Source organism: Anticarsia gemmatalis, chromosome 21 (assembly GCF_050436995.1).
Source record: "Anticarsia gemmatalis isolate Benzon Research Colony breed Stoneville strain chromosome 21, ilAntGemm2 primary, whole genome shotgun sequence".
Classification (NCBI taxonomy): Eukaryota; Metazoa; Arthropoda; class Insecta; order Lepidoptera; family Erebidae; genus Anticarsia; species Anticarsia gemmatalis.
Genome location: NC_134765.1, coordinates 597682 through 623568, shown reverse-complemented (window position 1 = coordinate 623568; position 25887 = coordinate 597682). Strand labels below are relative to the sequence as shown.

Here is a 25887-nt window from a genome sequence, read left to right as displayed (position 1 = left end):
ACAGTATCGATTTCCGCGCCAAGAATTCAGCTTTATATGTAGGTACAAACTTTTAAACGTCATTTAATACCTCGTATGGTGAAATGTCAAATGTCATTTTTTTAACCCATTACTTTCCCACTGCATGGCAACGGTCCCCTCCCAAATGAGGGGGAGGGGTTAGGCAAAATACATTTACTAAACTTTTAAATAATAAAACAAAATCAACCCTGAGACTTATAACTAACGATCACACACTTAATTACCCCCTTCAAGATAATATGATGACACAATTAATCAATCATGATCATCATTAAATCATCTCAACAACATTGTTGATAATAACAATTAACCTTTCATCCCGAGGTCACGGCTTGCAGATATCATGCAGAACAATCGATGAAACCTTAAGACTTTGATTGTATTAGTCGATTTCGGTTCTCACGATTCAGTTTGTAAGGATGAGAATAGACTTGCGATTTGTCTATGTTATTATTAGGCTATGTCTAAAAAGTATATTCTTATCAGCTACCGAACTTTGGGCTCAATGATGACTTAAAAACTATAAAAACTTATCTCGATGACATGTATGAAAATCAGAAACGAAGAATCGATCTTTGGAAGCTATTTGACACAGTATCTAAAAAAAATGTTATAATAGCATTTAGATAATTAATAAATGATTAAAATAACAAAAATAATTATCCTTACATACATAATATCACGCCTGTTATACCCGAAGGTGTTTGTATCCATTGGATAAGCATTTGCCCATATTGCCGGCAAATTGCCCCTTAATATTTAGTTTGGTTTACTTGACGTTTCGGCACAGGTTGTTAAAGATAAATAATACCGACAGTTAAACAGTATAAACCCTAAGGCCTATTTTTATGACTACATTTAACTATAACCATGTACATAACGACAAAGAACTAATCACTTACACGGTCGTCAATCAGACGATCAATCGTTGATCGACGGTCAGTACTCAGTCACAAGTACTCACAACAATATGAAACATTATGAATAACATCTCTCAATCAATTGTATATTGCATCTTGTTAACTGTTTAATAAAGATAGGAACAAATTTTTAGTATATATTATTTATTAGCTGACCCGCGCAACTTTGCTTGCGTTACATAAGAGAGAATGGGTCAACATTTTCCCCGTTTTTGTAAAAAAAAATATTGCTACTCTACTCCTATTAGTCGTAGCGTGATGATAATTATAGCCTATATTTCAAATCGGACCAGTAGTTCCTGAGATTAGCGCGTTCAAACAAACAAACAAACTCTTCAGCTTTATAATATTAGTATAGATGTATTATACTATATTTATGCATTCTTATATTACATTATGCCTTGTATTTTAAAAAATACACCTAAAAAGCCAAAAAAAATGTATTACTACCCTTCATTATACAGATATCTATTTGTAGATACAGGTTTTACTTCTGTCAGTGCTCAGCTTAACAAAACTACTTGTAACAGCGAAAGCTGCTCTTATGTATGTATGTATCTCTTATGTATGTATTTATTTATGTTCTCTATGTCCACACAACTTGTGCTGTAGGAAAACATGATAACATCGTGCTTGTCTCCTAACAAGGACAGGTAGAGAGGTTTTGTAATTCTCTTTCACTTGAACAGTCCCATGTAAATGAGAGTACATTATAAGTGGTTAATGGTAAATCCAGGGTCAGAGATGTTCAAGTCACCCGGAATAAAGCTTAGCTTTTAGTTTATAGGCCAACAAAGGCAGATATAAAAATAGTGTATGTGCGAAACGTAAGAGAATAAATACAACGGGCCTATTTAATAAATAAATTTTCTTTAATTGATTCTAAAACAGGTATGATCGTGTGCATGTTTTCGTTTCTAATCAGGAAATTATTTACGAAACTAGAGACTAAGGCCAATCTTAAAAAATATTTTGAAGTCATTAAGCAGTCTTTAAGTATTATTAAGTAACATGCTTAATTGCACATAAGATATATTACATAGCCTGAAATAAGGTTTCACCAGGACGAAATTGTGAGAATCGAAAGTGGCATCTACTTCTTAATTTGCCCAAATTAATCACCAATCAAACTGACATCTTCATTCATAATTACAACATCTTTAACTTATAATTAATGTTAAAAAAATTCTCACGTTTAACCTAGCAGTAGACAATACACCGACAGTATAGACTTTCTTTTATAAAACAAATAACACCCACGTTAATTGTGGTCTTTTGTATCGATATAAAGAGGTTTATCGATATTCGGAGCGTCTCTATTCAGTGTTGAGGCATTGATCAGATACTTTCACTGGTCGTGTGGTGTATGGGTAGGCTGTGATCGTGATGGAAGCGTAGCGGGGTTTCATAGGCGATAGTGAGAGCGAGTAGAGCGTTATGAATCGAGTTTCGACTTTTGATTGTTACAAATTTGTGTGTAAAACGTGGCCTTATAAACAGGTAATGTAGTATTTAAAACTGAATAGTATACTCGCGCGATCTTCTTTCCATTTCAGTAACACCTAAGAAAGACGGTGTTTTAAAACCGTTGTACTTATAGGTGATTTCTACAATCTACTCGTTTTGATGCGTACTCTAAACTAAATTCTAAGTTAATCGGCCCAATTTTAGGTTAAGGCTATTACAGTGAAAAGAATCTAGCTGTACGTACCTATACCTATACTTAAGCAGATCATAGACACATGTAAGTAGTACATTTAGTTCGAGCCTCAATACATTTTTTTTTGACGATCGCGACCAGTCTTTTGCATCATTTATTGTTATGAATCTCGAACAATACTATACATCTAAAAACACATAATCGAAATTTAAACCATAATGCTTATTTATCTCACACGTAATTACACAAACCTGCTACGCGCTATTCTACCTCCACTAAACTCTCACCTTTTAATCATGAATCGTGAATCACAGTGGAATCCCCAACACAGCGCCATGTAAAACAACTAGTATTAGAAAGCAGGTACCATTGTGTCTGCAGACCCATACGTAACATCACGCTCACTTCCCTACAGGCACGGCAGATGTTACACACAGATTTGGTCGTTATGTCATGTGCTTGACATTTTTAGGGTCACATTCAAACTGTGTTCTGGCTCAGTTAACGACAGCCGCGCGGATGGTTCTCTGAGGTTAAGCCACGCTTGCCGAGGTTGTGCTGTGGATGGGTGACCATCTTACACATATCGGGTTCTTCCGTGTTTCAAAATGCACGTTAAATTGTAGGTCATTTTCGAAGATCTTTGACAGTCGTAAACAGTAGCCAGAAGCTTGAAAGTCTGACAACCAGTCTTAACAAAGGGTATCGTGTTATTCTATCGCAGGTAACTGGGTTTTGGAAGTCAAATAGGCAATCGCTCCATGTAAAACACTGGAAGCTGCATCCGGTGAGACTGGAAGCCGACTCCAACATAGTTTGGAAAAAGGCTAAGCTGGTATAATATTCAAACTATATAGGCTTTGAAAATGCCGTTATTATATCGATTTACGGTTGCGCTCACCGGTCGGTTAACGATCTGTGGCTTAACCTCCTGCCTACATCTGTACTACAAACAGGACATAAGACCGGATAAATTTCAAAAAAATATTTTGCCGCTTTTTAAACTGGTAGTCCCAAAAGATTTAGATGGTGACATCTATCGAATATCTAGGTTACTAAATATAGGTAAATGTCAATTGCCGTGTGGTTCCCTTTTTGCGTAATGGCGACGGAAGATGGACGAGTGTCGGTGGGTACCCACAGTGGTACGTTAATCGATTTGAATCTTATTGAAATGTTGGTTCTTATTGGATTTTATGCGATAATTAATTAATTAAGACTATAAAATGATGATGTGCACTGGTAGTTTGATATAATTTTATAAAATATTCAATATACCATGATTTTTTATTTTATGTCCTTTGCAGAGGACAAATGTAGACAATAAAAGTTTTAGTACTAAGACTTTTGATGTACTTTATAAAGTAGTTATGCATCCTGCTAGGCCTCTACAAACAATAGCAATAGGTTAGAGAACAATAATCAATGGGTTAGAGTTACGGTGTCAAATGCTAGTTGGTCAATTACTGTAACTTTAATGAGCGCCAAAACTATAACCATTTGATTAACGATTACTTGTTCACTGTTAAGACCATTTATGAATACCATGATTGTATGTATCACGCCATAGCGGATACCACGTGACTAAAACCACATGTATAAAAGCTTTGTCATTTGTACCATAATCCAGTTCTGTTCCTGTAATTGTCTCGGCTTGATGCTCTGCGAGCACACCTTTATTTTAATTAAAATAAATATATTTTTTTTTAATAAAGTGCTGTCCATTAATTTGACTGGCGCAGTCGGGTCGGATCTTAAGTTCGCGTAAAGTTCGTCGTTCCGTACACAAAAATCGGTACTTCGCGGCAACTAACAGCCTGACTAAGATTCGAAGAACTTACAAATTTCGTCAAATACCGCATCGGGCAGCAGCAGCATCTCGCTAACATCGTTCAAGACAGCAACTCGGCATGGGCAGCAGCAGTTTACTGTGAGTAAATCCTTATTCGCACTGTTTCCATAACCCCGTGTCTATCCTTATATATCTAACTGGACCAAACATCGCTAAGTTGATATATCCACTCGTATTTTCGGTCAAAATCGCGGAATCTACGATTAGTTACAGTTTTCACTTGTATTTTTCGACAAAAATCGCGAAATCTACAATTAGTATAGGAACGTGTCTTTTCGGACAAACATAGCCGAATCTACACTTAGTTTAAGCGTATATATCGGACAAAAATCGCCGAATATACTTTATTAATCTTTTGCCCTAAAAATAATATATATTTGTAAAAATGGCAACAAACGAGCCAACAAATACAATTCAACTTATTCCTAAGGAAATTCAAGCGATTATCCCACGCTTTGATGGCGACGGGAAATTGTTAAACTTATTTATAACTAAATGTGAATATGTAATTAAGTCATTTAGAGGGGAAAACAATCCCGCTCAAGATATCTATTTATATCACTGCATTACCAGCAGATTAATAGGCAAAGCGGCCATATTAATTAGTGAAAGAGAAAATGTGTTCTCATGGGAGGAGTTAAAAAGATTATTTGTACAGCATTTTGGCGATCCACGCACTGAAGCCTGTATTGCCATAGAACTAGAGAATCTTAAGATAAAACAAGGAGAAACGTATATTGAGTTCTGCCATAGAATCCAGAATATAAGATCATCCTTAATATCTAAAGTCAACCTTTTAACTGACGAAGGCATCAAAGCAGCTAAGTATATTATATACAACAATACCGCGTTAAACGTATTTTTATATAACTTACCCGAGGAAATGCTTCGATTCGTAAGATTGAACAAATGCACCTCGCTGGAAAGTGCACTAAGTGTCGTAACAGAGGAGGTCAATTTCCAAACGCAATATCAATCTAAAAATAAATCGAACCATAAACCATTGCAATCTAAACCTATCATACCAACGCCACAAAGTCAATTTAAATTCGGCATAAATAATAATACCCCACAAAACTCTCAGCATAAAACATTCCCTAATCTATTTAATAGAAATAATCCCGTTAATAATCAAATGAGATTCCCTCAGCCTAACAAGTTAGGACAACCTAATCAATTCCGTCACCCGCAACAACAATTGCCTAGAGCAGTTAATAATTATAAACAAAGCGGATTTTTCAAACAAAATCCCAATCATCAATTTAAATTCGGGATACCAAATCAATTAAATCAGAATCGTTTCCCGCAAAATACAACACCTAAGCCTAACACGGACGTCTCCATGCGAACGGCAGTAAAACAAAATAACATAGACGAATATGAGGATTATGAAACATATAACGAATGTATAGATATGGACGATCAGGAAATATACGAAAATTACGTAGAGTCTGAGGAAAATGAGGAAAATTTTACCATAGAAGCCTCACCGGACGATCACCGGAAATAATCAATTTAAACTATTCGCAAGCTCATAGACTACCTCATATCGAAATACCAGAACTAGACGCTATTTTTATGATCGATACTGGCAGTACGCGTTCTTTCATAAATCCGGAAAAAATAAATGAATATTTTCCTTATAATACGTATGAAGAGCCTTTCCAAGTAGTTAGCACACATGGTTGTAGCCAACACACGGAAGTAGCAAATATACCGCTTACGGAAACCTTTCAAACAGATCTTACTCATAAGTTTTTCGTTTATAAAGTTGACAAAGACTATGACGGCCTAATAGGCATAGATTTGCTAAAACAATTAGATGCTAACATTGACATGAAAAACCAAATATTACGAACAAATACCACCGAAATACCAATTCTTTATTATGAACACTTTAAAATAAATATTCCCAGGCGTTCTGAAGTCAAAGTAAAATTACCTACAACAGTAGAGAATGGCGAAGCTATTATCCCATTTACGGAATTCTGTTCAGGCGTTCGAACACCAGACGCAATGATAACATGTAAAGATTTTTATGCAGAAACAATCATACAAAACCTTAATAATAAAGACGTTCTAATAACACTAGAAAAACCATTGTTAGTCCACCCATTAACAGAATCACTTAAAGTAAATATGACAAATCATAACTTGAATTATAGTCAAACTAATTCAATATTAGAAGCTAATTTAAACAAGTTACGTTTAGAACATTTAAATAACGAAGAGAGAACCTGTATTCAAAACCTATGTCTAGAATATAAAGATATATTTTATTGCGAAGAAATCCCCTTGTCTTTTACTAACCAAGTAAAACATAAAATACGCACAAGCAATGAGGACCCTATATATATAAGACCTTATAGACAACCTCCAACAGAAAACGAAGAAATTAGGAAACAAGTACAGAAATTATTAGATAATAATGTAATAACTGAATCTCATTCCCCTTGGAGTGCCCCTGTACATCTAGTCCCTAAAAAATTAGACGCTTCAGGTGAACAAAAATACCGAATGGTAATAGATTACAGACGTTTAAACGAAATTACGGTCGATGATAAGTATCCTCTCCCAAATATTACAGATCTTTTTGACAAATTAGGTAAAGCTACGTATTTTACTACGCTAGATCTTGCTAGTGGCTATCACCAAATAGAAGTAGAGCCTTCTGATAGACAGAAAACAGCCTTTACAACCCAATCTGGTCACTATGAATTTAAGAGAATGCCCTTTGGTTTAAAGACAGCTCCAGCTACATTTCAACGAGCTATGGACAATGTTCTTAAAGGACTACAAGGAATGCATTGTCTAGTCTATTTAGATGACATCCTAGTCTTTTCTAATAGCTTACAAAATCACATAGAAAAGCTCAGAAAAATATTCGACAGACTTAGACAGACAAACTTAAAAGTTACATTAGATAAGTGCGAGTTCTTAAGAAAAGAAGTACTTTACTTAGGACACACTCTTTCTAAAGATGGACTCAAACCGAACCAAGATAAAATTAAAGCAGTTTTAAATTTCCCTATTCCTAAAACTCCCACGGAGATAAAAAGCTTTTTAGGTTTAATAGGCTATTACCGTAAATTCATCAAAGATTTCTCTAAGATCACACAACCTCTCACAAATTGTTTAAAGAAAGGTAGAAAAATCGTACATACTCAGGAATTCGTAAACGCATTCGAAAAATGTAAAGAAATATTAACAAATGCCCCACTTTTACAATTCCCTGATTTTAGTAAACCATTTTTATTGACAACTGACGCATCAAACTACGCAGTAGGAGCAGTATTGTCACAAGGCCCAATTGGTAGCGATAAACCAATAGCATACGCAAGTCGAACATTAAATGACGCCGAAACGCGCTATAGTACTATTGAAAAGGAACTACTTGCAATAGTTTGGGCATGCAAACATTTCAGACCTTATTTATATGGTAAAAAATTCATTATACTTAGTGATCATAGACCTTTAGTTTGGTTACACACGTTTAAAGAACCAGGCAGTCGTTTAACTCGATGGAGATTAAGACTAGATGAGTATGATTATGATATTAAATACAAACCAGGTAAACAAAACGGAAACGCTGACGCACTTTCGCGTATTAAAATAAACGCGATTGATAAAGATAATATGTCAACCCAAGTAAATTCCCCCGATACAATAGTTATTTCGGACGATGAGGAAATAAGATCAAGAAAATCGACATATTCTATACCATCTGTCGACAGCCAAACTGTCACAGCATCCGAAAAGGACAACTCAACACTTGCTACAGTACATTCTGAAGAGAATACCGACTCTTCCGACTTACCGATATTAGACGAAGCAATCGATACAAAACCAAACCAAATACTTATATATACATGGAATAGAAATGAACTAACTGTTAAAGATCTATCGCGCGACAAACAGAAAATATTAGAAGTCCACATGCCAATAGATAATTTAGAAATAATTAAACAATTTCTTAAAGAATACATTAGACCTAAAATCAAACATTTTATTTACTTTGAAGACCATAGACATCGCGAGTCGTTTACAAATATTATAACACAATTGTTTAAAAAGGACTCAATTAAAATATTCGAATGCACTAAGCGTGTAGTTTACGTCGAAGACGAGAATGAACAACGTCAGATTGTATTGAAATACCATAAAGGTAAGACATGTCACAGAGGCATTAAAGAGACAATAGCACATCTCAAGAGAACTTACTACTGGAATAACCTGCACGAAACAGTCGCAAGCATCATAAATTCATGCGAACCGTGTAAACTCATGAAATACGACAGAAAACCCATTAAACCCGAACTTCAATTAACTCAAACGCAATCAAAACCTTTCGAAGAGATATTTATAGATATATTTTCAATCGAAAACACTTACTTTTTAACAATTATCGATGCATTCAGTAAATTAGGACAAGCCTTCGAAATCTCAAGCAGAAATACACCGGAAATAATTAGAGCGCTAATTAAATATTTCTCGTTTTACGGAATACCACAACGCATTAGCTCAGATCCCGGAACGGAATTTAATAATAACCTATTGAAGGAAATGTTATCATTCTACAAAATAGACTTACATATAGGAACACCCCATAATCCAAATTCCATGGGTTTAGTTGAAAGATTCCATTCAACAATCACGGAAATATACAGACTAGCTAAGTACGAACGGAAGGTAACAGACGCAGCATCCGTCATGACTTACGCTATTATCTCATACAACCAATCTATACACTCTTCAACAGGTCTTACACCTTTCGAAATAGTCTTCGGACATACCGAATCATCGGACGCATTTAACGTAGACTTTAATAAACAATATATACAACAATTAGTTCAAGAACACGCGAAACGCACAAAATATTTATATAAATATCTAACTGACAAAATGATCGACTCTAAAACTAAAATAAAGGAAAAACGTGGTGGTGAGACAAAATTCAACATCAAGAAAGGAGATAAAGTTTATGTAAAAGGCGTTAATATTAGGCGCAGTAAAGATAAACCTCGATACCAGAAAGCAACAATTACGGGCGAAATAAATCGCAACACTGTCCCAGTAAAAACTAAAAACAGAGACACTAAGGTCGCTATTAAAGACATAAAACGTCCTTCACAGGTACATCCTGTCAATGATGACACTAATAATCCAAGGCCGGGCCCTTCAACTTCAACCGATTGAAGACAACCCAGGTATACTTCCTGTGAAAGAAGGCCAAGCATCAGTAAGCTTTTATAATTGGGATATAATTAAAATATTAGACTTAGAATTGATTTGCACTAATTTAGACTATAATATTAATAAATATGATGAAATTAAATCATATATGATAGATAAGTTAAATAATATATATAATTTAGATGGTAGTATTATCGACGCCGAGCTCCAAGTTCAATACATAATGAATCTTACGCTAGAAAAGTATAACCAACTTATTCCAAATATTAGAATGAAAAGAGGTTTAATTAACCCGATTGGTTCTATAATTAAAGCAATCACTGGTAACTTAGATAATCAGGATGCCATTAGATATGATCAATTAATAAATAACATCCAAAACAAACAAAATACGATCATAAATAAGGTGACTTTAATATCTAAGATGATTGACACCTTTGTCAATACAACAAATTCCACCAGAAATAATTTCATTATATTAGAAAAAACAATTGAAGAGATTCAGGAAATTCTTAACAGAACACAATATCAAAGGAGCAAGGAACTTATTATAAATACTTTTAATTTACTTATACATAATTTTCAAATTTTATTAATTAGATTAGACGAAGTCGAGACAGCAGTCGCTTTTAGTAAAATAAATATTTTACATCAATCTTTATTGACTACCAATGAATTGTATAATTTACTAAGAAAAATAGAAAAAACAGATAAAGTTATATTCCCTGTAACTATAGATAATTTAATTAAGATAGAAAATAGTATAGACATTAAAGCATATGTAAAGGGCAAACGATTAACTTTTATCATGTCAGTACCAATGGTTCAGTCGGACACCTATAACTATTTTTCCCTACACCCTTTTCCTATGTATAACCCAAAGCTAAATTTAACTTTCCTTATAACTCCTAAACATTCCTACATCCTTGCGAAGGGATTGAAAACCGTACCATTATCTCAACCTTGTAAGGAGATAGACCAAGGAAAATTCTTATGTCATGAAGATTATATGTCTGTACAAAATGAAGATAAATGCATCGAAGATTTGATGAAATTCTCTACACAAATAACGTCGTGTGCACCAATACCAGTCGAATCTTCCGACGTAAAGATCAAAGCTTTACAACCAGACTCCTGGATAATCTACACCGGAGTTCATACACTGCTAACAGAATATTGTGAAAACGATATAAGCCAACATAACATTATCGGCACATATATCATAACATTGGACAACGATTGTAGAATCGAAGTTGGGAAGATAACGCTGAAGAAACAAACACGTCTTCAGGTAGCATCAGTAACGTTCCGCAGTATGCCGAGCATCCACCTGCCCAACATAGTTCCTCCAAAGGAAACAATGCAGCGCAAGGCGATTAACTTGGATCAAGTAAATATGGAAAACTTGCAGTTTCTTTCCCACGCATTAAAAAGTGAAGTGATAACAAGTGAAAAGCCAATAGACATAGTGAATATACACAGTGTTAGTCTAGGAACTATATTAATCTATGTAATCCTAGTTATAATATTTCTTGTTCTTGTATACCGTTACAGAGGCAAAATTATGTGTAATCAAAATCATCATCCTAAATTTAACAAAAATTTAAATGACGATTTTGAACTTAAGGAGGGAAGAGTTATGCATCCTGCTAGGCCTCTACAAACAATAGCAATAGGTTAGAGAACAATAATCAATGGGTTAGAGTTACGGTGTCAAATGCTAGTTGGTCAATTACTGTAACTTTAATGAGCGCCAAAACTATAACCATTTGATTAACGATTACTTGTTCACTGTTAAGACCATTTATGAATACCATGATTGTATGTATCACGCCATAGCGGATACCACGTGACTAAAACCACATGTATAAAAGCTTTGTCATTTGTACCATAATCCAGTTCTGTTCCTGTAATTGTCTCGGCTTGATGCTCTGCGAGCACACCTTTATTTTAATTAAAATAAATATATTTTTTTTTAATAAAGTGCTGTCCATTAATTTGACTAAGTACATAAGTACATATTTCAACATATTTGTCGCTATATCAGACAATGCCATAGCTTTTTGACCTTGCCGTGGTAAATGCATGGCTGCATTATCGCATTGTTCAGGTTGAAAAGGGTGCGGATTAGAGAAATGTCATTCAGCTGAGCTAATATAAGTTGGATTTAGCTTATTTCGGATAATGAAAGAAGAGATGACGACTATGAGGATGACGATGAGTACGAGGAAATGGAGTCTAAACACAAGAGGGAGAGAGAAAGCCGTACAAAAGCTGCTGCATATTTTTTTCATGGAGAAAAACAGTCGCGATGTAGAAAGAGTGGATGTCATAAAAAAAAACACTTTCTTTTGCAAAAAAATGTGCGGATATTTTTGTTTCACGCCAAACAAGAATAGTTTTTTCGATTTCCACCAAAACATAGAGTAGTATATTGGTAAAGGTATTAATGAAACTTGATTGATCCGTTAATTATGTTCCTAATTAACGACTAATAAGATATTAAGAATTGTTGAAGATGAGAAAAGTTTAATTTTGATAGTTTTGTTTGAAATAAGTTTTCCTTTTGTTTTATTTTCAACTTTGTGAGACGGACATACAATTCTGACTATTAAAAACATGTTTAATTTGTGTTATATACCTATCCAAAACCCATTGTTTACCTTAAAAGTAGTCTATGTCCTACATAAATCACATAGTAATATAGTCACTTTGTCCTACATAAAGGACATAGGGAAAAACCGATTTTCCCCATGAAGGATTTTTTTTACTATTTTTCCTCTATATCATATCCTATTGTCAACGTTATACTAAAATTTCAACAGCATACTCCAAAAAAAGGTACCCTGGTAGGCAGGAGGTTAAGCAAACCTCAGCGTGGTCATTCCATAGAAGGATGACCGCATAGTGATATTTGAACAGGGCGTCTCCTTGCTTCGGAGAGCACGGAGGCTTGTACTACTTTTAATATTATAATGTGTAAATATATTTATAGTATAAAATAATATTATGTGTACTTACAAGTCGCGAGGGTTGGAGTGTCGCGAGAGTTTAAAATTGAACAACTTTGTCACTAGGTTGACCACTAACCATACGATAAAAAGACGAAGGGTTCATTTTCAGTGTCAACTAATGGTATTTGATAGGAACAATGGTAGGAAGAACGCATAAAACGATTTAATGAGTTTATCCTCTACTAACCTGAAACGCTTAGCATATTGCATATTGCCCAAGCATCAAATTGGCAAAAGTTAGGATTACAGAACCTTACCGAAACATACAATAGTTTAAACCTAGCTAAACTTTTGCTAGTATTTCAAATCTAGACGACTGAGGCCTACTGCCATTTGAAAATTGTGCAAACGACAAATCCGAGAGTAATTTACACCTAGCCAGATGCCTACTAAAACTGTCGGAATAACTTATTTCTTTAATTATACTTAATAATGTTAAAATCTTACTTAATATAGAAAAGTGCAACATTCTTACCTCGGCTTTTAAAGGTCTTGAGATTTCCACTTAACTAGTAATTATGTGATTAACTTTTAATTATGATGTTTTTCTTAATTATTTAAACTAATTAACTATTTTGAACTGTCACCACACAACACTGTATAAATAACACTGCTATTAAAAAGAAAAAAAATCTTAAACGAGTTAAATAAAAGGTTACGATACCTTTTTATTACGCGACCGCGTTCTGACCAAATTAATAATCGCGGGTGAACTAACATGGCTACTAAGCGTCTCCTTGTACCGAGTTTTTCCACGACTACCCTCACATAACATAATATTATTTTGATAGTGAGCGAAATTGTTGGTACTTACATAGATATACTACGATCGTTTAAATATGGTACAGTCAGCTACAAAAAACGTAACCTGCCTGCGAAAGCCTATATTATGAACCAGTGTTGGGCAAAATTTAGTTTGATTGATGATTGATGATTAAGATTAAATTATTTAATCATGACTAATGAATAATGACTAAAAAAATTCAATCATGAGTCGTGATTGATGATTAATTAGTGTTAGTGTTAGTTATTCAATCATGACTAAAATTTTAATGACTAAAAATAATAGTTAAATAAAACTAAGCTTTTCAAGTCTACGTTCCATGACTATTGATTTGTTAATCACAGGTTTTTAATTAAAGCTAGTTTTACAACAGAATCAGTTAATTTTTTTTTTAATTTACACAGGTACACATTTGCAAAAATAAGTTCGGGCTAATTTAGTTTAAAATAATTTAAATTGCTTTTTAAAACTACGCGTTTTGAAAATCAAATTTTATAAATAATGGAATTATCTTCTTTCAGTCAACTTACGTGGTGATTAGTTATAGTTTTATAGATGTGTTCAATTAAACTAAAATTATGTCACCTGAATTATTTTTTTTAGTTTAATCATCATACAAAAATACAATAAATTAGTCATCAGTCATTTAATCATTAAATGATTGATGACTAATTTATTTAATCATGATTATGATTATTATTTTTACTCATGATTAATTCAATCATGACTAAATAATTCATGACTAAATTAGTCATGACTAATCAATTGATTGAAAAAATTAGTTGATTGACCCAACACTGTTATGAACAATGCATATTATTCCGTCGAAAATCTTTGACATGACAATGATTTTTTTGTTATATGTTTTATTTCTACCTGAACATATTTATTGAAATTTCATAATTGAGTAGTACCTTTGAAAGAAAAAATTGAAATTGTTTAATCGACTTTTAGAGCTAAGTATATACCTATTTATTATTTTTTTTATTTACAGGCACTTGTGATGCAGCCCGAAGAAACGCGCAAAGACGACAGGTAAAAAACTTAAGATTATGGGGCTATCTGTCCATCTTTTGGTAACTTTTAAAAATTCCTGTCTTCACTTCTTTTTCTTTTGTAGTTCCGTAAATCTTATAAAAACATGAAACCTATATTCTTATATATTTTAATTATACAACCTATTTAGTGTTATGTTTATAAAATGAATACAGCTCAAGAATCCATCCGACAACCTTTTTATTAACAAACAATTATATAAGTAAACCATACGTCTGACCAATTATCGTAGATAAACTTAGTAATTTTTTGGTCTAAGAATGTTTTTAGCCACTTTTAGAAGGCATCTTTTTTCTTCTATTCTACTGCCACCCCCCAATTAATTCAAAGAACTTCCTTTTAAGAAATGACCAAGACTCTACCTTCTTATTTCTATTTAAATCTTGCATTTTCTTGCAGATTGTTCTGTAATTATTTTTCCTTCCATTTCTCCTTTTTCTATGCCCAACAGCATAGCTCTAAACTCTTCGCTTTCTAAAAGCATTTCCGTAAATTTTTCCTTATTATAAACCGACCTGGAACGAAGAACTGGTGTTGTTCTTAGGACACGGAGCTGTATTCGCCGTCCCCAAGCGTTGAGAGTTTACAGGAGCTAGCAGAGGCGATGGGAGCAGCTGGCTTCGAACATTATACGGAAGGGAAGGCGCTGGTCAAGAGGCTCATTCCTGCGGACAGCCAGCCGGATCTAGACCTTGTGGAATATCAAGGTTAGTAGCACAAGTCTTATAAAAGTTAAGGAGGAAGGAAATTATAATCGATCTGTGGGTAAAACAGCCATTGGCACGGGCATTCCAAATATGGGTTAACGTAAAGTTGTATGTGGCCGATTCTCAGACCTACTCAATATGCTCACGAAATTTCATCAAAATCGGTCAAGCCGTTTCGGAGGAGTATGGCAACGAAAACTGTGACGCGAGAATTTTATATATTAGACTAGCTGACCCAACAGACGTTGTTTTGCCATATAAATAAAAAAAATGGTCACTTAGGGACATGAAAAATAGATGTTGGCCGATTCTCAGACCTACTCAATATGCTCACAAAATTTCATCAAAACCGGTCAAGCCGCTTCGAAGGAGTATGGCAACAAAAACTGTAACGACTGACGCGAGAATTTTATATATTAGATATTTGTGCTACAAGTAAACGCCTGTCAATTTTGTAAGAAACTATAATATATCATAATGATAATGCATTAATTGAAACCCTAACCCTTTTCCAGGTGTAATCGGACGAGCTGGCGTGGACTTCCCCGCGTACCCCAACATCCCGGCGACAGGGTTCAACTGCAAGAACGTGCCTACAGGCTACTACGCTGACCTGGAAACCGATTGTCAGGTAAACTACTTACACACTAAACTCTAGTTTTGATTCTGATATATTCGTTTCGATCTGGATTTTGGAACTTTCAGACTTCTCTTAAAAATAAACAATTATTTTTGCCAGGACAACCTGCAAACCTACTATAAAAATACTGTCACAACCACTAGAAACAAAATAAGTTGTTTTGTTTAAATATCCCAATCTTTTACAAGTACCTTTCACTATTAAAGAACGCATTTAAAATTAACGTAACATTTGTATGTTTCCAGGTGTTCCACATATGCGACACATCTCGCAAGATCTCGTTCCTATGTCCCAACGGCACCATCTTCAGCCAGTCGCACCTCATATGTGACTGGTGGTTCAAGGTGGACTGTGCTTCCGCCCCCGCCCTCTACGAGTCCAGCGCCGAGTACTACTCCAACGAACAGAAGAAAAGCCAGAAAATTAGCCAGAGCTTAAGCAAGAACCAAGATCTGCAGCAGATCGGCGCTGATACGAACATCCGGGCGGAGTCACGACGCACGCCAATCAATGTGCCCAGCACTACTGAAAGGCTCCTTAGGAGCAGACAGAGGCAAGCCGAGATCCCTAAAGCAACAGCCAAGACCTTCCAAGCGTTGTTCACTGACAGCTTCAATCCCACGCAAAGGACTGCGGCGACGACTGCGTTTGAGAATAGAAGAAAGAGTCTGGTGCAGTTAATCTCAACCAACTTTGGTAATGGACTAGCCAGGACTACACCAGCTACAATCAACGATGGTCCAATTTACAGAAGTACTGCTGTCCCAGATTTCCCAATCAAAGAGATGCAAGTAGCTGCTGAAACTGCGTCCTTCGCAAACAATAATAACAGGCAGTATCTTCAAGATTTCCACAACAAGAATTACCGTCCTTACCCTGTTTATAACCCAACTATTACAACCAAACCGAAGTCGAAGAGCAATCCTAACTTGACGACATTGTACGATATTCGTGACAAACATTTGAGCCAAGCAACGTCATCACCGGATCCGACGACAACTAAACGGCCAACATTACTACCCTATACAAAGAGTTACAGCACCGTTATTGAAAGACAAGAGCCTTACACGAGACCTGGAGTATCTCTACTGAAGACTTACCTCCAGAAGGAAAAGAACAAGACTTTAACAACTACAACCACTGAGAAAGTTCCACAAGTAACTGTACGTCAAGACAGAAGCGACCACAATCAGAAAGAAAACAAAGTAGTTATTGAAACAAAGGACTCCTTTGAATCCGCTACTAAAATCCCTCACACGACTAGAGCAGGATTGTACACAGAGACAGCGTCATCAGACAGGCACGATATATACTCTACAACCAACAACAATTACCAGTCAACAACGGAAGCTTCCTACCAAGAACGAAGAGAAAGGCTCATGAGAAAGTTGAACTTGGACAAATATGCGCCAACCGAAGCTACATTACCCACGACAATTAGCGACAGGAATTTTGCCGACCAGCCTAATAGACCTGGGTTAGTTGTACCACCTTCATTGACCCCAAAAACTTTGCATAGTCTAGCAATTTACTATGCAACTGCTTTGGACAATTTGTCAACTACAACAAGCCCTGAAGAAGCTGAAACAGCAACCCCAGCCTTTGATGATTATGAGGCTATGGAAGAGGCACTACCGGCACTGTTCAGTCGCCAAACTATTACTAAATATAGCAGTCTATTCAGTCATCAGTCACCTAACGCGGAATTGCTTGAAGAAATAAGAGTTGATCCTAATGGAACTTATAACGAATTGGCTGAGGACTTATCTGTTCAACAAAGTCAAAATCCTATCGCCACGTCGCCACAGATCAGAGAATTGGCACAAGTCTTTACTCATGCTCTATCAGCTTACTTGCAAGACCCTGTTCAATTTAGAAAGGTTCTATCAGACATTAGGCCGACGCACCCATCATTTGGAGACCTTTTGACTACTACTGAAGAATCTATCAACACTGAACCGACAACAACAGTTAATGAAGAGGATGATGAGATTTTAGGCTTCTCTGATGACCACAAAGCTCATGCATTGTCTTCTCGCGATCCTAAAGCATTAGGCATTCCTACAGCCTACCCAGTGACTTATGAAACGTCTACAACAGCTAGACCGACGACTGAAAGCATTTCTGCTGCATATATTTCATCAACATCACCTAGAAGTCCGTTCAGATGCTGTGGAAAGATCTCTGCGTCATACACTTCAGCTTCCCCGACTCCCTCAACACCGTTATACTCTAATACCGTCGCAATTAATGTCAACACATTAACTAATAATTACACAGAAACGGTAGCGACAACTGAAAGTGATTATTCTCTTCATAAGTATGGAGGGTTCCAGAACAATGCTATCAATGATCCTTATGGCATCAACACAGTTTCCACTGAAGGCAGACCTTTGAACGAGTATGTGGAAGTAACTAACTTACCAACAGCTTGGGGCATTGACCCTTCTGTGTCAACTGTCAGCGGTTTTGAAAGCCAGAAGATCAGGTCAACGACCCCAGCACCCTTGCCAACAACTACTTCTGTATACTTCACAGAAACTGAGAGCGTAGAACTAGAAAACGAGGAAGAATTACAAAGGGCTCACAGTCAATCTTTCGCTGCTCCTCAAGGCAACAGCATCCGTCATGGCAAACAATTGACTTACACAGCTGAAGCGATTAAAAAACCTGCTGAAGATTTAGAAGCACCTACTCTCCCAGACGATGATGTAACTACAGTACAAACAACCACTCAGCAACCGACAACAACTGTTAGAGTCACGGAAACCGAACCTTTGACCACAGCGTCTACACTACCTGATACAATCTTTACCTCAGCTGATAATGATAAGACTACGAACCAGTTCTCATGGTCTAGCACTTACGGCAGCTGGCAGAGTTCGGTCATTGACCCTATAACGCTCAACGATGGCTTAAGCCCGACGGCGCCCGACCAGAATCAAGGTTTATCAGAGAATACGTACGTTCCCAACACAGCTACGACCCCTACAGACTACATTGGTACCGAACAAACGGCTTCACCAACTGAGGCTTTTGAAGTCACGACACCAGATAGTAACAATGTCACTGCAAGGCTTGGCAGACTCCTCAGAGATTCTTCTACAGAACCAGCTCAAGATTTAACAACTATAACAGATACTGTTGTCGAAAAAGCGAAAGAAATCATGAACGTAACAACCGCTGAGAAACTCATGAATGTTATGAAAAAGACCAAATCAAAAACTGTGAAGAGACTGATCCTGCTGCTCATTCAGACGTGTGATGATGACCATAACACTACGGCTGAAGCTTCAAAGAAAGCCTTACTTGAAGCCCTAATGGCTGTTTCCCAAAAAGACATGGAGGATATGGTAAAAGAAGAAGAAACTACTGAAGTGCCAACTACAGAAATAGACCGGTCTACTGCGTTCAGAAGAACGGAAAGACTAGAAAGACCAGTATCAGGTAGGAGGGGTAAGAGTCTAAGCTTTGATCCAAGTGCTGTCAACTCTCTATCAAGTGTGGCTCCAACTGAAAGTATAAGGACTACTCCAGAAGACCTGGAAACAGCTGCTACTACCTTCAGCCCGTTGAAGACTACTGGGAGTCGGAGAGGGGTTAAAAAGTTTCACACAAAGGCTACAACGGTAGAACCAAGTACTAAAGCCCCTAATGTAGATATACCTAAGGCTGAGGCTAGAATCTCAGCTCCCAGTGACTTAAAAACGACTTCAGACACGAGAGCCTTGGAACTGCTGAGGTCATTGTACTCCATAGCCGCAAGATGGGGTTGAAATTAAATTAGTTTCGTAAGGATTCTGTTTTATATTTAGGGGTTGATTGACGTCATAAGATTGGATGTATAGGAACGTTTGTAACTTGCTTTTTTTATTTTTATGCGAGTTAGTTTAAGCTTCGGGTTGTAAAATTTTAAATACAAATAATTACAAAAGTATGACGAATCCAAGTGAAAATCAAAATTTAATACATTGATATGAACGTCTGATAATAATTAATATTATATATCAATCATATGATATAAAACTTGCGAGAAAAAACTCAATTTTTATTGCCCAAATCTATCTTTTCATAAAAGTTACGTGTAGAATGTTGTAGTAATTTCAAGCCCTAAATATAAATGTGTAAATGTGATTGTGTAGATAAAACAACGGTATTTCTAAATGAATGACGTCAGTATCTCAGAGATAAATACTATTGCTCACTCTGAAAATTTAGCCTTGTGTTACATGACAACATACACAAAAACAAATTTTAGAACTAATATCGAAGTAAGAAGAATATTATAGGAAAAAAGTATACAGGTTAACTTACGAAAAGGTTTCGAAAACGAACATTAATTAAAGATTAATTTCGTAAAATATGTTGGTAATAATATTTTCTTCTTTACGTCCAATGATGTTCAATGAGTAAGGTATTATACCTTAAGACAAAATGATCTATCAAAATAGACACCAGTCTATATGAAACAACTTTAAAAACTAAAAGCGTACTCAACTTTAACTAAGTTATCAAAAAACGTCATCATTACGAGTAATTTGCTACAAATAAATCACATCACAACTTTAAGATCGTTAAAATATCAATCGAATCTCAAAAATTAACAGAGATTTAAGACCTATATTTGTATAAGTTTTAAAACAAAATAAGTCCCTAAGTACCAGTGTATGTTGTCAATTCGTAACTTGCCTTAGTAATAAGTTAGTTAACTTATTCCTTTGTTAATTTGACCTATAGACTTTACCCATAGTATTTTATTTATAGGTAATACCTAGGCTATATACTGAGTTACCTAAATCTATGTTTAGTTTGTTACACTGCCACATAATGCTGTAATATATAATAAGACTATTTCTAGATGTATTATATGTTAGATATTTTTTAGTAAATTTTTGTATAAAATACTTTTTTTAGTTGTTTTATTTTGAACCTTAAATCTTTACAGATTTCTACAAAAAGGCCCTGTGTAATGTACCAATAGCAATTACTTTTGATACTAGAGTACTACTTTTATTTTGCTTTCCTATCACTATACTACGAAGAATAAATGTATAGAAAAGATCAAAAGATGCCCTATACTTTACATACAGAACATTAGGCTTATTATACCTGAATGAAGGCACAGTAAATGGTGTATTCAAGACACCGTTTCGCTATTTATAAAATAATAATAATATAAACAGGGCTGACAACACATTAGAATAAGTGAATAGCCAAACATGGGAACATAACTTGTTACTTAAAGCTAGAGGAAAATACAAAGATTTTTTTCCTACAACCATAACCTTTAAAAATCAAGTAATGAACACAGTTCTTATATTAAATTACTTTAATATCTTTACACATAATCAACCTTACTACACAGACATAAGGTTACTTTTTCCCCGCACTTCTCTTCATGAACTTCTCAATGTCATTCTCGGTGACTTTGTGGCCAGGTTTGAAGTAACTCTTGAGTTTACGTTTCTTCTTCATCATGACCTTGGAGGCTGCGAGCGCGCCGCGGCGTTGGAGGGATACGAAGCGATCGCGGAGGAGGTTGGCTGAGGGGAAAAACATTTTCATTGATAAATTAATACATAGAAAGGTGGTATGACAATTTGAAAGGGGCTTTCGACTAGGGGCTACAAAAGTCGTTGATTTAGTTTGATTTTGTTTATATTTTTCATTTTGATTTTGATATAAATGGATTTTTGTTAGTCACGTCGGTGCTGTCCTGAAGTTTGGGTTTGAATCCCGGGTCGGATCAAAAAGTTGGTACTGAATTTATTTGTCAATAAATTTTCAGTAGAATTGAAAGGTTGCTTTAGAGTTTAGAGCATGTAGTTGTCTGTCATGTGTTTGACCTTTCGCTGGTCGTGTCGGTTACTGTACCAATGTACAACAATGTAGTGTAATGAAACAGATAATGTACTTGTCTTGTGGAAATATCTACAAACTATGAAAAAATAGAAACATTTACTAATACTAGCCGCTGTAGTCCACTGCTAGCTAGGAGGATATTATTTGTCCATTTTCTTACCCATCAACTCGTTTTGTATGGCCTCAATATCTAAATTCCATACATATACTAACCACATACATACATAAAATCACGCCTTTTTGCCATAAGGGTAGGAAGAGACCAGAGAATAAATATTTAAGTATACTCTGTTCGTATACTCACTATTAGTCTGCACATTCCTCAAATCCCCGCTAAGTGTGGCGGGGTCCACGTAGTCAGGTTCAGCGCGCGGGGTCTTGTGCGCGGACAGCGCGGGCAGCGCGGTGGCGGCGGTCTCGGCTCGCTTCTCCGCACGCTTGTCACGCTCGGTGGCTTGAGTCTGCTCTGTTTTTGATATTGTGGACTGCAGTTTGCGTAGCCTGGAATGAGATAGGGAGTTTTTAAATTATATTTTAAAACATATAGCAAACACTGCCAAGGCATTCACAAGCTCTTGTGATAATCAACACAGCCACTATGATGCATAACTAGGATTGCATATTACTTGGTGAAACTAAATCATTAATAACTAACCATTACGAGATTGAATGAAAATTTTAGTAAATAAATTGCTACAGAACAGATCTGACTGGACATTAACTTGTCTAAAAGTCTAAGAATTTCTCAAAGCCATCATAAAACATTAAATCTTCATATATCAATAAAAACAAATCACTAGATGTGTTACAAACTTAAGAATCAAACCATTCATTTCATTATTATATTTTTTTTGTAAAGTCCAAAGATGGTTCTTACAGAGATAAATAAATGAGAATAATGCGATGAATATTGTACAAACTTGAATCTTTAAACACTTTTAAAAATTTGGCAGAATAATAGCTCTAATGCAGCAAGTTTGTTCTAAAAAGCCACTTACTTATAAAGATCAGTAATCTTCTTCTTATCAATCTTCTCCCTCTTCAATCGTTCTTTCTCCAGTATCTGTTCCCGCTGTTTCCTCCTGGCCTTGTGGTCTTTCTTCTTGTTTTTCACCGGAGGATTGATAGCTTTGTACTCATTGTCTGTGTCTGAAGACTCCGGGTCATTGCTCGGGTTGTGTGGTTGTGGGAGACCTGCTGACATCTCTTCTTTCCATTGGTTCTAGAAGAGTGATAGAAAATTATGAGTATGGCTAGGAAAAAAAGCTGTTAGCTTAATTATTAATTATTAATTAGTTTAATTGGCTATTTAACTGATAACATGTACCAGGTACCTGTTATAGTCTTGGAAACATATTGGAAGTCCAATCTATTCAAAAATTGATACACCCATGAAAAATATTACGGTCTGACTCATGGGCCAATAACTAATAACTGTATATCCTGTAATCAATGCAACAGCAAAAGTTCCTTTTAAAAGTATATACCTCTTTCTCTTGTTGTGTTATTCTTCTGAACATGCCGTTGGTAACTCTGAGGAGATGAGCCTCTTTCTTCATCATCTTCTGTTCATGCTGACCCACTTGTTGAAGCAGTTCTTGATGCTCCTGAAATAATAACAAAAAGATATGAGTTTAATTGAAAAGAATGTTAATGTAAACTGAAACTGCATGGCAAGCACAGTTCCGGGAAATTTTAAATAATAGGTAGTTGCATATCTGCCTCAGTCTTTAGAAAATATTCTATAATGCCTACTAATACAAATGTTATTAAAGCAAAAATTGTTATTTCTTTGAATGACTTCTAATGTCGATGCCAGATGCCAGAAATCGATAGCAGAAGTATGCCTAGTTATTCTAATAAATCTTAATTCTAACCAAGACATACTTCACAAATGAACAAGAACTTTTGCAATTTATTATTATACTTCTAAAACTTAATAACACTCAAAACTCACCTTATAAGATGGGTTATAACTGACACCAGGGTGTGGAGTCTCAACTGCAGCTCTTGTGGTGACCGTCTTGGCCAACGGAGGCTTAGGTCTTAGACGCTGTGTTGTTAAGACGTTGTGTAACTGTGCTTCAGGTGATATGAACTCGTCGCACAGAGTCTTCGGAATGCCTTTAGCTTCTAAAGCTGTAGGTAAGAAGAAAATATATATTTTGTAGTATTATCACAAGGGTCTGATGACGTTTTTGATATAAATTATTGAATATCAACACTTGAAAGTTTATGCCCACACTATCTACATCTCTTTTGGCATAAAGAGTGTTACTAAATAACCTATACACAGGCAGAAATTACTCTCAAATTTGAAAGTATGACACAAATATTTGTTTTAAACAATACATTAGTTAGCTGTTCTGTAAAATTTCATGTTTGGGTAAAATATACTCTCTTTTTAAATCATGGAATTTCTTATTTGACAAATCATTTCAGCATTTAAACAAACATACAATTTAAATGGCCTTGTAATGAGATTGTAACTGTCCTTGCATGGCAAATAAAAAAAAACAGAACTAGATGACCACCAATCTAGAACTTAAAATAATGAACACAATACATACTTTCATTATCCCATAAATCTGTATTAAAGTTCTCTTTAACTTTCTTATTCCTCCTCTTCTTATCAATTGCCATTTTTCTATTCTTCTTAGCTTCAGCTAACTTCTTTTCAAAGACTTTCTTCTCTGTTTTCCTTTTCTCTGTTATTTTGCTAAGTGCGGTCAGTTTAGAGCCGATAGGGTTCACTCGGTTGCGTTTTGCATTAGGGTCTTGGACCTGAAAATATTTAATAAGGATTTAGTCCATATTTTCAAAACTGAGGTTATACTTGTGTGGACTATCCACTTTACAAGCAGATTAGTGTGATTCAAGATAAAAAATAACTTTATTTCTACATCAAAACTTTAATTTTAATTAAATTAATGAAGTTATTCCAAACTACAGAATTTAAAACTGAAGCAAAAATTACCATACAAAAATAAAAAAATATGTAGTTTAACTCGGATTTCAATGAAGTTCAATATCAAGTTAAGGCTCCATTATCTCAACAGGCTGATGGAACTGTGCCATAAAGCAAAAGAATTACATAAAAATAATGTACATACCTTAGAAGTAGGCAACAATATTTCAAAGCATTTAGGCAGTTCCTTCAACTTGGCCCTTTTCTGTAGTTTAGCAGACAAGGGCTTTTTATCCTCAGCCTCATTGTCCTCGTTGTCTCCCCCTGTGTCTACTACGAACAACTCACTGTCTGGCTTTGTCTCAAATTTTCTGGAAATTAAAATAAGAGAGTAAGAATACGCTATGACTTGGCCGTATTATCCGTAATATGTGGGGTTCATTGCAGAACTTTCCTAAGATCTATAGGAATATGTCAACTTTAGTATACATGACTATGAATCAGAATTTATTGTATTCGCAGCCAGGAGTAGCCAAAGCTATTCAGTGCACAACATTAAAAAATTGCACCTATGTTACTATGGTTGGAGTCAAGATTCTGATAAATATTATAATGATCTTGATAAGTGAAATGAAGTATCTATTGTACCGCTGGAACACCGGATCCCTACTAAGATAACCCTCAAAATACTTCAAAATGTGAAACAAAACAATTTTATGAATTTCCTTTAAAAATACCATTGAGTTTCTATTATCAGCCGGGATTTACCTTTAATTACGAGAACAAAACTTAAGGTATTCATTCCATGTCCTTTTTCCATGCATTTATTGCGAAAACTACAAAAATAAACACGCGAAGTTGCGCACATGATATCAACATAACCTTACCCCAATCTTTCTTCAAGTCGTTGGTCCTCAAGAAACTCCTCCACATCGCGAATATCACTGTATTTTCCCCATGCCTTTTTGTTCTTTTTAGAAACGCGCTTCTTCTTCTTAACAACAGACATTTTGTGTAATTAAAATATATTTATTTCTGTTAACATGTGTAGCACGTCAAAGAAGTTTTGTCAAGGATGCGTTCCGTGTTAGGGAGTTGTTATGACAGATACAGATAGTTATAATAATAATATATATTTTGGTTTTGATAGAACTTATGAATTGTAACATATTATCAGTAGCATTTATCTGGTGTACATGTATGATTTTTAGTTACATTTATTTCAAATTTAGTTCTTAATTATATAGTTGTGTTTCAGAGTGTTATTCCA

The 25887-nt window shown here is 35.3% G+C and overlaps 2 protein-coding genes and 1 long non-coding RNA gene across 5 annotated transcripts in view; 1 reads left to right on the top strand and 2 right to left on the bottom strand.

The window, feature by feature from the left end:
• LOC142982390 (uncharacterized) overlaps nucleotides 1-13361 on the bottom strand; it is a 147841-nt gene extending 134480 nt beyond the window's left edge. The window contains exon 1 of the long non-coding RNA XR_012959982.1: nucleotides 13136-13361. This is a non-coding gene — a long non-coding RNA (uncharacterized LOC142982390). The remainder of the gene's footprint in view (nucleotides 1-13135) is intronic.
• The window catches only part of LOC142982387 (uncharacterized), an 88289-nt gene extending 67538 nt beyond the window's left edge, over nucleotides 1-20751 (top strand). For 2 of the 3 annotated variants that reach the window (XM_076128873.1, XM_076128872.1), the window contains exons 5-8: nucleotides 14439-14479; nucleotides 15045-15207; nucleotides 15723-15838; nucleotides 16093-20751. In XM_076128873.1, the coding sequence (XP_075984988.1) occupies nucleotides 14439-14479; nucleotides 15045-15207; nucleotides 15723-15838; nucleotides 16093-19623 (3851 nt within the window). In that variant the 3' untranslated portion in view covers nucleotides 19624-20751. The remainder of the gene's footprint in view (nucleotides 1-14438; nucleotides 14480-15044; nucleotides 15208-15722; nucleotides 15839-16092) is intronic. The other variant, XM_076128874.1, reaches the window with a different exon arrangement.
• Nucleotides 20494-25696, bottom strand: LOC142982389 (ribosome biogenesis protein NOP53). Its single transcript, XM_076128875.1, has 8 exons — nucleotides 25505-25696; nucleotides 24823-24988; nucleotides 24280-24493; nucleotides 23667-23848; nucleotides 23197-23316; nucleotides 22708-22931; nucleotides 22014-22210; nucleotides 20494-21390 (listed from the first exon to the last, which is right to left on the bottom strand). Exons 1-8 carry the CDS (start codon nucleotides 25624-25626, stop codon nucleotides 21221-21223), a joined length of 1395 nt encoding a protein of 464 aa, XP_075984990.1. The 5' UTR covers nucleotides 25627-25696; the 3' UTR covers nucleotides 20494-21220.
• Nucleotides 25697-25887: the final 191 nt, after the last annotated feature.

Excerpts from the sequence above, each read along its gene's own strand:
- LOC142982389 (XM_076128875.1), bottom strand. The coding sequence starts at position 25,626 with ATGTCTGTTGTTAAGAAGAAGAAGCGCGTTTCTAAAAAGAACAAAAAG. Across the intron at positions 24,989-25,504 it reads CGACTTGAAGAAAGATTGGG|AAAATTTGAGACAAAGCCAG; the intron begins GTAAGGTTATGT and ends TTTAATTTCCAG. Across the intron at positions 22,211-22,707 it reads AAGATTACTGATCTTTATAA|GCTACGCAAACTGCAGTCCA; the intron begins GTAAGTGGCTTT and ends ATCTCATTCCAG.